This window comes from Nerophis lumbriciformis, linkage group LG37, assembly GCF_033978685.3.
Source record: "Nerophis lumbriciformis linkage group LG37, RoL_Nlum_v2.1, whole genome shotgun sequence".
Classification (NCBI taxonomy): domain Eukaryota; kingdom Metazoa; phylum Chordata; class Actinopteri; order Syngnathiformes; family Syngnathidae; genus Nerophis; species Nerophis lumbriciformis.
Genome location: NC_084584.2, coordinates 14,512,586 through 14,526,748, shown reverse-complemented (window position 1 = coordinate 14,526,748; position 14,163 = coordinate 14,512,586). Strand labels below are relative to the sequence as shown.

General features: G+C 39.6%; 1 protein-coding gene across 1 annotated transcript; it reads right to left on the bottom strand.

Moving 5' to 3' along the window:
* Positions 1–4,045: 4,045 nt before the first annotated feature.
* rpl11 (ribosomal protein L11) lies at positions 4,046–12,233 on the bottom strand. Its single transcript, XM_061931226.1, has 6 exons — positions 12,102–12,233; positions 11,405–11,555; positions 9,227–9,333; positions 5,560–5,691; positions 5,292–5,402; positions 4,046–4,131 (listed from the first exon to the last, which is right to left on the bottom strand). The coding sequence occupies exons 1-6, from the start codon at positions 12,105–12,107 to the stop codon at positions 4,102–4,104; spliced, it is 537 nt and encodes a 178-aa protein (XP_061787210.1). The 5' UTR covers positions 12,108–12,233; the 3' UTR covers positions 4,046–4,101.
* Between the last annotated feature and the right edge of the window lie 1,930 nt (positions 12,234–14,163).

Sequence of the window (14,163 nt, the reverse complement as noted above, 5' to 3'; positions counted from 1 at the left end):
GACTCAACACCAAGCCAAACCGGAGTCAATGAAGAGAACGTCGTTGTAAGCTTGACCATTTACTTTTGACATTTCTTCATAGACAAGATGGTGAAAAACTGAAAAGAACAAAGAGACACAAACACACTTATTGCCTCTGTACATATTTGTCTACTATGACATATAAAAATGTAACTGTAATGTTCCAAAATGTCCAGCAGAGGGAGACTCCCGTCTGCCTGAATGACTTGAACACATTGTAATTCGACAATTATATTCAACATATCGGCACTGTTACACTTTTTAAACGTGTCTGACATGTTGTTAACTTGTTAAAGACAACTTTCGGCATTGCTTTTTCGCCGTTTTGATTAGGATGGCAACAGAAATGACCACAGAAGACCACAACATGTATGACTTGCGTTCGAACGAATACCGGAAGTCAACCAACAGTAAATAATTTAGCGGAAGTGACATCATCTAACTGCTGTTTACCGATTATAGCATACAATAAATATAAACAACTTTAGCTCCAAATTAAAGCATTGCAGTCACTAATACAAAAGTATTGTCAAGTAATTATGTAAAGAATATTAACAATTGACTTCAGGACAACATCTACTGTGTTTACATTCTAACATAGCTAAACTACATCAAATGACCACAGTCGCCACCTAGCGTACAAGAGGCACACTGCGTATGGCCAACCGTCACATTAGAGCTAGAACGTGGAAAGTAACTTCACATCCATCCATCCATTTTCTACCGCTTATTCCCTGAATGGAAACTTACTGACAGTAAAAAGTAACATACTAGTAGTTTTTTCACATAATACTCAAGTATTTTTTTGGATGACTAGTTTTGACTTTTACTTGAGTCATATTATTCAAAAGAAATGGTGCTTTTACTTCAGTACAATTTTTGCCTACTCTACCCACCTCTGCCCTATTACAAATATGTGCTATTTGGATTTACACTGTATGAAAAAAAAATTGAAAAGGAATTTTACTATTGCAACCTCATTATACTATTGGCTACGTTTTATATTCATAAATGTAAGTTTCTCAATACCCGACCTGTTTTTTGAGCCTTTAATTATTTTTTTTAGAACTCTAAGTTAAAACACTCTCTACCGCTAACAACCAAAAAGCTGTGAAAACGATGATGCTGTGTTCCAAATTTAAGTTATTTACTGAAATTGAGTGAGCCTATGGCTTTGCACTTTGTTACACACACACATATATATATATATATATATATATATATATATATATATATATATATATATATATATATATATATATATATATATATATATATATATTACTTTGATTATTATTTCTCAACTGTTTGTAAACGTTGAAATTTATAAATAAAGGTTTATATAAAAAATAAAATAAAAAAGTTGGTCCCAAACATGGCGCTTTGTTGTCACGTGTAGGAGAAGTTGGCCATACTCTCTTCATACGCGACTCTGGTTCCCAGGAGTCTTTACGCCACCTGGCGGACAAAGTGGGGAAACTTTATATATAAAGATACACGGTTGGCTGTGGTCATGTATTGGTTACTCAGGTCACAGGATCATACCGGAACCATTGTAGGGGGAACTTAAGGGCGGGGGACACAGGATATGAGGACATGTGTTGTGTGTTGGACACCAGGAAGTGGAAGAAGTCAGAGCGGGAATAAAAGACAGAAAAAGACAATGGGCGTTCTTAGTGTATTATTAAGTTTAGAGTGCACTAATAGGTGACAAGTTGGGCACAAAACAGCTGTGGTCACAGGTAAATGAAACATGACCTGTAGCAGTGTTTTATTTGCTCTTAAACGACTCTTAGCTACTAAATAAGTTGACTCTCCTATTTAAATATGACCTAAATACTGCATTGTCTTTCTCCGTTGCAACACAATTTTTCACCACTTGAGGCAGTAATGCATCAGTTGACTGGGTGACGCAGGACAAGTTCGAACAATCAGAAGTCCAGAACAAAAGTCGTGAAGTTCAAGCGCAAAATAGATAGATAGTACTTTGATTCCTTCAGGAAAACTTAAATTAAAAAATAAAATATATATATATAATATAATAAATTCGATTACCAAAGTGCTGAAGCCGTCCTTTAATTTGCAGTTAATTTAAGTTACTTTAGAATTTATTTTAGCACTTTATAAAATGTATGTACCGTATTTTCCGCACTATAAGCCGTCCCGGGTTATTAGCCGCACCTTCAATGAATGGCATATTTCAAAACTTTGTCCACCTATAAGCCGCGCCTACGCTGCGCTAAAGGGAATGTCAAAAAAACAGTCAGATAGGTCAGTCAAACTTTAATAATATATTAAAAACCAGCGTTCTAACAACTCTGTCCCAAAATGTACGCAAATGTGCAATCACAAACATAGTAAAATTCAAAATAGTGCAGAGCAATAGCAACATAATGTTGCTCGAACGTTAATGTCACAACACACAAAATAAACATAGCGCTCACTTTCTGAAGTTATTCTTCATTCGTAAATCCTTCGAATTCTTCGTCTTCGGTGTCCGAATTGAAAAGTTGGGCAAATGTGGGATCCAAAATGGCCAGTTCCGTCTCGTCGAAGTCATCGGAGTCAGTGTCGCTGTTGTCCAGCAGTTCTGTGAATCCTGCCTTCCGGAAAGCTCGGACCACAGTTGTGACCGAAATATCTGCCCAGGCATTTACGATCCACTGGCAGATGTTGGCGTATGTCGTGCGCTGTCTCCCTGTCTTAGTGAAGGTGATGTTGGCGTCGTCTGGCGCTGTCTCCCTGTCTTAGTGAAGGTGTGTTCGCCTTCTGTCATCCACTGTTCCCACGCAGTTAGCAGTCTAGCTTCGAATGCCCTGTTGACACCAATATCTAGCGGCTGGAGGTCTTTTGTCAATCCACCCGGAATGACGGCGAGTATTGAATTAAGCGCGTAAGCGTGTCTCTTAATGTGATGTTATGAGCTAGCAAATATAACAACTACACTACCCAGCATGCAACGATAGTGACGAGCATGCGAGGTAGCCCTGAGAAGCGTTGTTGTATGCTGGCAGTTAGAATGTGGTTATGAGCACGCTGTGAGTAAACGTTGAGAACTCAGTTAACACGCCTCGTCTGCATTATTTATAATTAGACAGACAACACACTTAATAGGAGCCATTTTGGGGTCTTTACATAAACACACAAATGGAAATGAAACGTCACATATCCCAGCATGCACCGCGCGCTTCTTCTACGGGGAAAAAAGATGGCGGCTGTTTACCGAAGTTGCGAGACCGAAACTTTATGAAAATGAATCTTAATATTTATCCATATATAAAGCGCACCGGGTTATAAGGCGCACTGTCAGCTTTTGAGAACATTTGTGGTTTTTAGGTGCGGCTAATAGTGCGGAAAATACGGTAAATATAATTTGTTTTTAGAAATTGCATTAGATTTATTTTTTTCGCAGTTCATTTAAGATGTATTAAAATTTACTTTAGCACTTTATAAAATGTGAAAATATATTTTAATAAATTGCACTATATTTGATTATTTTTTTCACAGTTCATTTAAGATGTATTAGAATTTACCTTAGCACTTCATAAACCGAATGTGAAAATATATTTTCTTAATAAATTGCATTATATTTACTTCGTATTTATTTTCGTACTCAACCTGAAACGTTGATAGGCATGTTGTATGAGCTGGTTTATGTTACATAATCTTAGAGGTTTCACATCATTTGACAAGGTTTACACCTGTTCAACTGCAAGTAGGTTAGATACAATTTTTGAATACAACGGACATCAAGTGTAAGATTACAAATGGTGTTAATATTTGCGTGGGCTCCTTTGTACTGGGAAATGTCAAAAAGGTTGGGAATACCTGCTCTGGAGCATGATGTGAAATTAAGTTACATCAAATATGATTTTATTGGCTAATTCAGCATAATTACACATGAAGATCTAGTTTAGCAGTGTTTCAGGGCTGGACAGTCATTAGAAAACATTTCTCATTAACTCTTAAAACATTAACACTTTATAAGTGTGTCTTTTTATCATAGAAAAACTGGACAACAATATTATTTTATTTTTTTATTACCGGTACTTTGTTACAAAGAGATGAAAAGGCAGTCCTTTACTTTCCAGGGAGGATGATGCCATCATACTGGAAGAGACAAATAACATGTGTTACTACATAAGACAGTTTTGGACAGATCTTTTTGAAGATACCTCAGAATACGGTTTAAATTGGTTCCGTGACAGCTCGTACATCAAGACTTGCACAGTAATCCCTCGTTTAGAGAGTCGAATCGGTTCCGGGCCTGACCTTGGTGAATTAATTTCCAAGTACCGTATTTTTCGGACTATAAGTCGCAGTTTTTTTTCATAGTCTGGCCAGGCTCCAGTGCGACTTATATGTTTTTTTCCTTTTTTATTATGCATTTTCGGCAGGTGCGACTTATACTCCGAAAAATACGGTAGTAGGAATTTTTTATTATAAATAGAACATTTTGATAGAGCAAAAATAACTGGCTTTCTAAATAAGAATTTTTAAATCATGAGCCGTCTCAACATTAAATTTTAGTTCAATTAGCCATGTTTATGCTTCAAAATGCCCAATTCAGGAAATTTGCATATGCTTTAAAAACTGCGATAGAGTGAAGCTGTAAACTTTATATTTAACCGATGCTTGGCCCCCTAAAACATACATTATAGCAAGTAAAATTCCTTTAAAAAATCCTAAATAGTGAATGAAAAACAATACAATATAATGTAGTACAAACTACAGTAGTTTTATGAAGTGATGTAATAATAATGTACAGCATTGGAGAGTGGATTTCTATGGTATCTATTTCCAACTGCTTCTCCGTCAATCACACAAGCAGCAGCTTGTCCATATTTTAATGGATAAATATCTGCTGTTTAGATATTATTTTAACGTCCTTGGCTGTGATTATGGACTCACTCTGCTTCAGTATGGAGCAGACTAACAGTGCTACGCTCCAACTGCTTCACCAAGTTAGCTCACTAGACACTATCATGATTTATTTCTTTCATGCAATGATCATCATCCACTTCTCAGCACTGTCATTCACATTACTTCTTCCTATGGTTAGAAAAACAAAGTTATGCTTATCACTAGCTGAAAGCTTTTGCTACCGAGTAAAAACTGATGTTTTGGTGGGTTCTTACGGGATTTATGGTGACATTCGCAATGCCAACTCCTGACCTAAATTTGTGTTTGCAACTGAAATCATAATTAGCTGAGCGACAGCTTGTAACCTGAAAACTCAAAACTGAGGCACTATTTTAGAATATTCTTACTTTCTGCTGGAACCAAATCATGGACTCGTCTTTGCGGATGCGATGCCTGAATCCAATTCGGCCTCGTTTCTTTTTCTTGTCAGCAATGCTGAAGCCGGGGCGACCTAGAACCTGAACACAGACCAGAGAGGTTATGTCAGAACTTCAATCCCATTGAGTACAACAATTAACAGTCAAGTACAGCAAAATACATTCAGTACACAAACACTACATTAAACGAACTGAGCAGCTGCATGAGAAGGATGTGTGAAATGCAAGACTGCTTTACCACGTAGAAGTCCAGTCCGTAGATGCCGATGCTGGGGTCGTACTTGATGCCCAGATCAATGTGCTCCTGGATGCCAAAGCCGAAGTTTCCGGTGTCGGAAAAATTGTTCTTTCTCAACTCGTACTCTCGCACCTGCAGAGTACAGCAGAGTGAGACAAGATGAGTTGTATGAAAAGGCGAGGATTAATACGTAAGTCAGCATGGGTGTGTTAAAGCTAGAGGGGTGTGTACATTACATGTTTTAACAACATTAGGGGTGTACTGATCTGATATTGACAACAATCTGCATGTAAAATTTCCAAAATTAGCCAATACAAGCTGTCCTGCAGCGTGTTTGATTGTGCAAAGCTGGACAGCCAGTTAAAATCTAAATGTCCTGCAATCAACACACTTGGTAGGTCTTTTCTCGCAAATCAGTCAAGTAATTTACAAAAAGTAAACATGTTAGGCTATAGGCTACTAGCAGCTACACACACACACACACACACACACACACACACACACACACACACAATAGCACACAAGCTAGACATATGTAATAAGTGTTCTTTGTTAAAAAATAGTAAAGTTTAAAACAGCAAATGTGTCAATATAATCAATCAATCAATGTTTATTTATATAGCCCTAAATCACAAGTGTCTCAAAGGGCTGCACAAGCCACGACATCCTCGGTACAGAGCCCACATAAGGGCAAGGAAAAACTCGCCCCAGTGGGACGTCAATGTGAATGACTGAGAAACCTTGGAGGACCGCATATGTGGGTAACACCCCCCCCCCCCCCCCCCCCTCTAGGGAGACCGAATGCAATGGATGTCAAGTGGGTCTGACATAATATTGTGTAACAAGTAATAATTTTTTTTTCTCTCAAAAAATTTGCTTTTTTAAAGAAACCAAATGACAAGTTTTGCTTTAATTTGATCAAAACTATATTTTAAATGACACTGCAGATAACTAAATGAAGCGCTTCCTCTGGGAGACAAAACTTGTCTGAAATAAAATACCCCTTTACACAAAAAGTAGCATGCAGATGAACTCCAACATTGTAATCAATACAGTACAAACTTAAATATTTTGTCCTAAATACTTCTGTAAACAAAAACTGTAGTATTGTATATTATATGCAAATAAAGTCCAACAGAGTGTATAGGAAATTAAAAATACAAGATGTTTCAGTAAATGTGCGCCACATTTTTATTGATCATTCTCTATGGTGCTCTTTTCTTGTAGAGATGTAACAATTAACGGTATTAATGATAACCGCGGTAAAACTCCCGACGGTTAGTATGACCATTTTAAAATCACAATAATGGAAAAACCGAGATTGGTAACTGTACTTTGATGAACTCAAGACTGATTGGCGTCAGCTCGCTGGCTTAAATGCTAACATAAAAACAATGAGACGTTAATGTATTTCCCCATTAAGAAACAACATACCCCAATCTAAACTTACATAAATACATTACTGTCCGAGCAACTAATATATTCAATTGTGCACATTCAACAAGCTTTGTTCTCTTAGAACAGTGATAAATATATACTCATATGAATAAGGTGTTTTTACAGCGCATTCAAGGACCACTGATCGGAGTAGGACACAATTCCCGCCAGAAATAGATTTCATTTGTCACACACTTTTCATTTAAATAAATCTTAAAGTGCTACAGTACAAAGCAATATTCAAAACAATAAAATACTAAGACTAAAACACCACCAGTGAAGCATAAGGAACACAAAACATGCAAAATAATGTCTGTGTTTATTTCCGTTATTTGAAAATAACTTTGTCGAAAGATTTCAGTGTGTGTTTAAGTACTTCTTGAGCACATTCAACAATACCGTGATACGAAATGTTCAAAGTGTTACATCCCTAGGTTCTATTATCATTCACATATAAAATTGTAAATTGTGATTAGGGCTGGGCGATATATTGATATACTCGATATATCACGGGGTTGTCTCTGTGCAATATAGAAAATGACTATATTGTGGTATTCGAGTATACTTTCTCACGCAGTTGCTTTTAGCTGCGGGCATTACACTACAGGCTCTTCTCACTCTGTCTGTCCTCACAGACAACAAGCGCACCTTCTTACATACGTCACATACGTATACGCCCTCGCGGAGCAGAGAGGTAGCAGCATGGGTAACGTGAGCTGTGATGCGAGCAGTAATACGAGAGAAAGAATGTGCAAATCTGGAAACAAATGAAAGAAGAATTAATTCCCCCAAAAAACAGCAGGGGGTCCATCGTCTGGCAGTGGTTTGGCTTCAAGTGGGAATATGTCGAACAGACAACCGTAATTTGTCATGTGTGGGGAAAAAGCATTGCTACAAAAAGTAGCATTACTACTAATATGTAGCATCATTTGAAAAGTCACCTGCTAGAGATTGAAGAGTGCTTACTCCGCATGTCAACATCTCCGTTCGGTGTCACACGCCCACACCATCAAAATGCCGAGGCAAACATTTCCAGATCAACATTGTATGTACATTAACTACGATCAAAGTATTGGACAGGACGTCGAAAATGTGTAATAAAGTTGTACTTTATATAAGAAAAAAATGGCATACAAAACGATCCTTATATCTTGTTATCTGTCATTCATTCACCCGAAGGTTTGTAATCCTCAATCTCAACAACCACAATGCACCTGCTCCCGGTCTTTTTAACATCCGGTTTGCCGCAATGAATTGTGGAACATGCAGTATTTTAGTTAACCCTTTGTTAGGCTATGAAGTAGAAAACAACTCAATTCAATGTCAGTGTTTCTCAAATAATCAATATCAAATACATGTATAAATCATGTCATTTCTCTTTTAAGCTGTAAATAATAGATCAATTTATCAGCAAGTAAATCAAACATGCAAATTATGACTGATCATCACACATGAACTATATAACCCATAAGTTACAACACCGTATGAAAAAAATAGTCAACAAAAGGAGACAACGTCCGCAGGAACCTACCACATAGCGAAGGACGTACACAATTTGATTTCCTTTTATGCAGCTAATTTTTATTTGACACTTATTGAAATATCTTGTGACATCATGCACTAAAGTGCACTTTATTTGTTTTAAAATATTGTAGTGGCGTTCGGTACAAAAAGTGCACTTTAATTTAGTGGTGTTATGTCATCTTAGTGACATCATGCACAAAAGTGCACTAATAGCTTGTTTTAAAATGTCTGATAATTTTGCACTTTGTTTTGGAAATGACATGAATGTTTGTGCCACTGCTTAATAACTGTTTAATAAATACTGTGTTGGTCTATAGACTTAGTTGTGGTTTCCCTCTGTGCATGAAAGTTTAAAATGAGCATATATTAATGCAGTATGAACAAGAATGTTTTAATGTAGACACATAGAATCATCATACTGCTGTGATTATATGTATCAAGTGTTCATTCAAGGCTAAGGCAAAACATCGAGATATATATCGTGTTTCGCGATATGGCCTAAAAATATTGAGATATTAAAAAAAGGCCATATCGCCCAGCCCTAATTGTGATATAATCGTTATCGCAGGAGGCTGCAATATATATCTCGATATACATTTTTGGCCATATTGCCCACCTCCAAATGACATGTATGACAACGGGCAAGTGACAGAGGGGTTAAAGCGAGCTACTACTGGGAATGACGCACAAACACACAGAAATGTACCTTGAGTCCTTTCTCCAGGATCTCCTCAGCTTTGGCACCACGAACAGTGCAGTGGACAGCAATCTTTTCGTTTCTGCGGATGCCGAAAGATCTCACAGTGTAGCGGGCTGCAGGCAACAAACACAGGTCATTTGAAACAGAACACCAAAAAAAAAAGGCACTCATCCTGCATACGGCTGGCCGATTAAACAATATCAATTTATATCGCGATACACAATCGATATAATTAAAAATGTTCAATATTTTTTTCCTTCCTCTACGGAAGAAAGCGGAAGTTGCAAGGCAAGGTAGGTTGCATGAACAAAGTGCCTTTAAGGCACACCCCCAATGTTGTTGACTGTGTGGAAATCGGGAGAATGGTTGCCCCGGGAGATTTTCGGGAGGGGCACTGAAATTCGGGAGTCTGCCGGAAAATCGGGAGGGTTGGCAAGTATGACTGGGAGACGCAACTGCTCTGTACTTCTCCCTACGTCCGTGTACCACTCCGTACAGCAGCGTTTTAAAAAGTCAGAGATTTTACTTTTTGAAACGATACCAATAATTTCCGATATTACATTTTAAAGCATTTATCGCTCTAGTTGTCTTGTATGTTCACTATTTTATTTAAGGACAAAATTGCAAGAAGATACATATTTTTAATGTAACCTAGGATTTTTTTGTTAAAATAAAGCCAATAACGACATTTATTGTGGTCCCCTATATTTAGAAAAGTACCGAAATACTTTTGGTACCGGTACCAAAATATTGGTATCGGTCTCAGACACGCGGCCCGTGAGACGCTATTTTGAGGCCCGCACCTTAATATGAAAATTTAATGTTAGTGCGGCCCGCAAGTTTATATGAATGGGGGTTGGGGGGTTGGGGGGTGGTTTGGGGGGTTGGTGGTAGCGGGGGTGTAGAATGTAGCCCGGAAGAGTTAGGGATGCATGGGATTCTGGGTATTTGTTCTGTTGTGTTTATGTTGTGTTACGGTACGGGTGTTCTCCCAAAATGTGTTTGTCATTCTTGTTTGGTGTGGGTTCACATTGTGGCGCATATTAGTGAGAGTGTTAAAGTTGTTTAAATCGCCACCCTCAGTGTAACCTGTATGGTTGTTGACCAAGTATGCCTTGCAGTCCCTTACGTGTGTAGGCAGAAACCCCACACAACATGTGACTGAGCCGGCACGCCAATAGTATGGTAACAAAAGCTGACGCGACGACACGCTGTAAAGGACATTAAAGGCAGTGCTATCACGGCAGGCCCTCACTATTGTTGTCCTGGTGAAAATCGGAGAATGGTTAGCCCGGGAGATTTTCGGGAGAGGCACTGTAATTCGGAAGTCTCCCGGAAAATTCGGGTGGGGGGCAAGCAAGCAGCTGAGCCGCATCAGAGTGATCAAAGAGCTGCATGCGGCTCCGGAGCCGCGGGTTGCCGACCCCTGCTCTATGAGCTCGACGCATGCGCCGATGCATCGGTGTTGCTGGACTAAGTGAGGACACTGCTGTGCCATCAGCAGTGTCCTCACTTACGGCTTTTTAGTGTGGTTTGCTAGCTGCACTAAAGCCAACCAACAGGCCCTCCAGCGAGTGGTTAAAGCGGCGGGGAAAATTACAAGGACGATACTCCCAGAGATGAGTGCCATGTACACAACTCGCTGCCTAAAGCGAGTACACAACATCCTGAAGGACAGATACCACCCAGCACATGGCCTCTTCAACCTGCTACCCTCTGGAAGGAGGTATAGATCGATTCGCGCCAGGACCACCAGAATGTCACAGTCTGTATCCCCAGGCTATGAGACTGCTAAATGAACAGCCTGCCCCTTTGCTGCCCTGGACCATATTATTACCTCACTCTACAGCACCTCATTAATTGTGCTCTGGACATTGCATTGCTGCAACATCAACGTAACACCCATCACACACCCGACTGTTCTCACCCCCACGTCCCTCTATTCGCCATCTTCCTAACAATGCTAAACTGTAAACTATGGTCAACCTGCACTTCAATGCAGTTTCTATGCCGCTGGACAAAGCTCAAACAAAATCTCGTTTACATGTATGACTTAAGTGTTATTATGACAATGACAATAAAGGAATTGATTGATTGATAACACACACACTGTGCACCCACTGGCAGAAATGTAAATCGGCGCCTATGATGAGACGTATCCAACGTTTCATGTTGTTAACTGACCTTTGGAGAAGACAGGGGTCTGCCCTGTGAGCTGCTCCAGCACCTTGGCGGCTCTGGTCAGCCTGTCGCCGCTCTCGCCCACACAGATGTTCAGGCAGAGCTTGCGAATGCGCAGCTCTCTCATGGGGTTCTCCTTCTTCTCGCCCTGGTCCTGTCACATGAAGTAGAATGTCAGCCACAAAGTGACAGCTCTTTTGACTACTTAACAAACGTTATTTGGGCTTGTGGACTTAAATTACAAATACGTAACATCTTATAGGCGCGAGTCTAAGCCCTTTAGACTCACAACCATCACGTGTGCAAGCAGGGAACATGTCCGTACATATCCCCGCGAGTAGCTTCACCCCATAGCACAAACATACGTTTTAAAGTTTCCACTTCGTCACAACTTGCAACGCTAACACCATTTTAACACACTCCACTGTCATTAGTCACGCATTAAAGGTTCAAATACTCTTCTTGGCGGCTCATTTAGATCCGAACTTCCATTTTCCGGCAACTAGCATGTTAGCATTAGCTCTTTTCAACATTTGCCGGTCATCAAACGCTTCAATCGAGAGAATACAACAAGGGGTATTTCCAACATGACCGCGTCTAAGCCACTGTGAGTAAAAAAGTCGTTCGGGGATATTCACGGCTCCGATGATCGTGGATAGCTATAGTGTCGCTAATTCATATGCTAGAAGCCACCACTCACCGCCATGTTGGATCACTAAAAGAGGACGAAACGCTTCCGGTGAAACGTTTATATACTGGCGTGTGACCCGTACAGGAGACCGGTGGAGGACGGCGCAGGGAGACAAAGGTTCCGCTGTCGTGTCGTAAACATGAACTCCTCCGTAAGTTTGTAGTGAGCAACGACTTTAAATTGTTGCAAAGAATAAACGTGGTCAAAATGAACTCTAATTCACAAAATATTTACTTTGGTCAAACTCGTGTCATGCTCGATTTACCATGAATTGATTAACGTGGACCCCGACAAGTTGAAATACATATTCGGGTGTTACCATTTAGTGGTCAATTGTACGGAATATGTACAAACCCCGTTTCCATATGAGTTGGGAAATTGTGTTAGATGTAAATATAAACGGAATACAATGATTTTTTCAACCCATATTCAGTTGAATATGCTACAAAGACAACATATTTTATTTTCAAACTGATAAACATTTTTTTTTTTGCAAATAATCATTAACTTTAGAATTTGATGCCAGCAACACGTGACAAAGAAGTTGGGAAAGGTGGCAATAAATACTGATAAAGTTGAGGAATGCTCATCAAACACTTATTTGGAACATCCCACAGGTGAACAGGCAAATTGGGAACAGGTGGGTGCCATGATTGGGTATAAAAGTAGATTCCATGAAATGCTCAGTCGTTCACAAACAAGGATGGGGTGAGGGTCACCACTTTGTCAACAAATGCGTGAGCAAATTGTTGAACAGTTTAAGAAAAACCTTTCTCAACCAGCTATTGCAAGGAATTTAGGGATTTCACCATCTACGGTCCGTAATATCATCAAAGGGTTCAGAGAATCTGGAGAAATCACTGCACATAAGCAGCTAAGCCCGTGACCTTCGATCCCTCAGGCTGTACTGCATCAACAAGTGACAATAGTGTGTAAAGGATATCACCACATGGGCTCAGGAACACTTCAGAAACCCACTGTCAGTAACTACAGTTAGTCGCTACATCTGTAAGTGCAAGTTAAAACTCTCCTATGCAAGGCGAAAACTGTTTATCAACAACACCCAGAAACGCCGCCGGCTTCGCTGGGCCCGAGCTCATCTAAGATGGACTGATGCAAAGTGGAAAAGTGTTCTGTGGTCTGACGAGTCCACATTTCAAATTGTTTTTGGAAACTGTGGACGTCGTGTCCTCCGGACCAAAGAGGAAAAGAACCATCCGGATTGTTATAGGCGCAAAGTTGAAAAGCCAGCATCTGTGATGGTATTGGGGTGTATTAGTGCCCAAGACATGGGTAACTTACACATTTGTGAAGGCACCATTAATGCTGAAAGGTACATACAGGTTTTGGAGCAACATATGTTGCCATCCAAGCAACGTTACCATGGACGCCCCTGCTTATTTCAGCAAGACAATGCCAAGCCACGTGTTACATCAACGTGGCTTCATAGTAAAAGAGTGTGGGTACTAGACTGGCCTGCCTGTAGTCCAGACCTGTCTCCCTTTGAAAATGTGTGACGCATTATGAAGCCTAAAATACCACCAGACTGTACCCCGGACTGTTGAACAACTTAAGCTGTACATCAAGCAAGAATGGGAAAGAATTCCACCTGAGAAGCTTAAAAAAATGTGTCTCCTCAGTTCCCAAACGTTTACTAAGTGTTGTTAAAAGGAAAGGCAATGTAACACAGTGGTGAACATGCCCTTTCCCAACTACTTTGGCACGTGTTGCAGCCATGAAATTCTAAGTTAATTATTATTTGCAAAAAAAAAAAAAAAGTTTATGAGTTTGGACATCAAATATCTTGTAGTGCATTCAATTGAATATGGGTTGAAAAGGATTTGCAAATCATTGTATTCCGTTTATATTTACATCTAACACAATTTCCCAACTCATATGGAAACGGGGTTTGTACTGTACTGTGCAATCTACTAATAAAAGTTTCAATCAATCAATCTATTTCTCGCCCATGTGAGTAACGTGAGTAGTTTGTGTTGTAAAAACCCACTGATCTCATTGGGTGGGCCCAGGTGAAGTGAAGTGAATTATATTTATATAGCGCTTTTCTCTA

Coding starts and splice junctions, on each gene's coding strand:
- rpl11 (XM_061931226.1), bottom strand. Junction 5,692..9,226: donor TCCTGGAGAAAGGACTCAAG/GTACATTTCTGT, acceptor TGTACTCTGCAG/GTGCGAGAGTACGAGTTGAG. Junction 4,132..5,291: donor TGATTTGGTTCCAGCAGAAA/GTAAGAATATTC, acceptor TGTCTCTTCCAG/TATGATGGCATCATCCTCCC.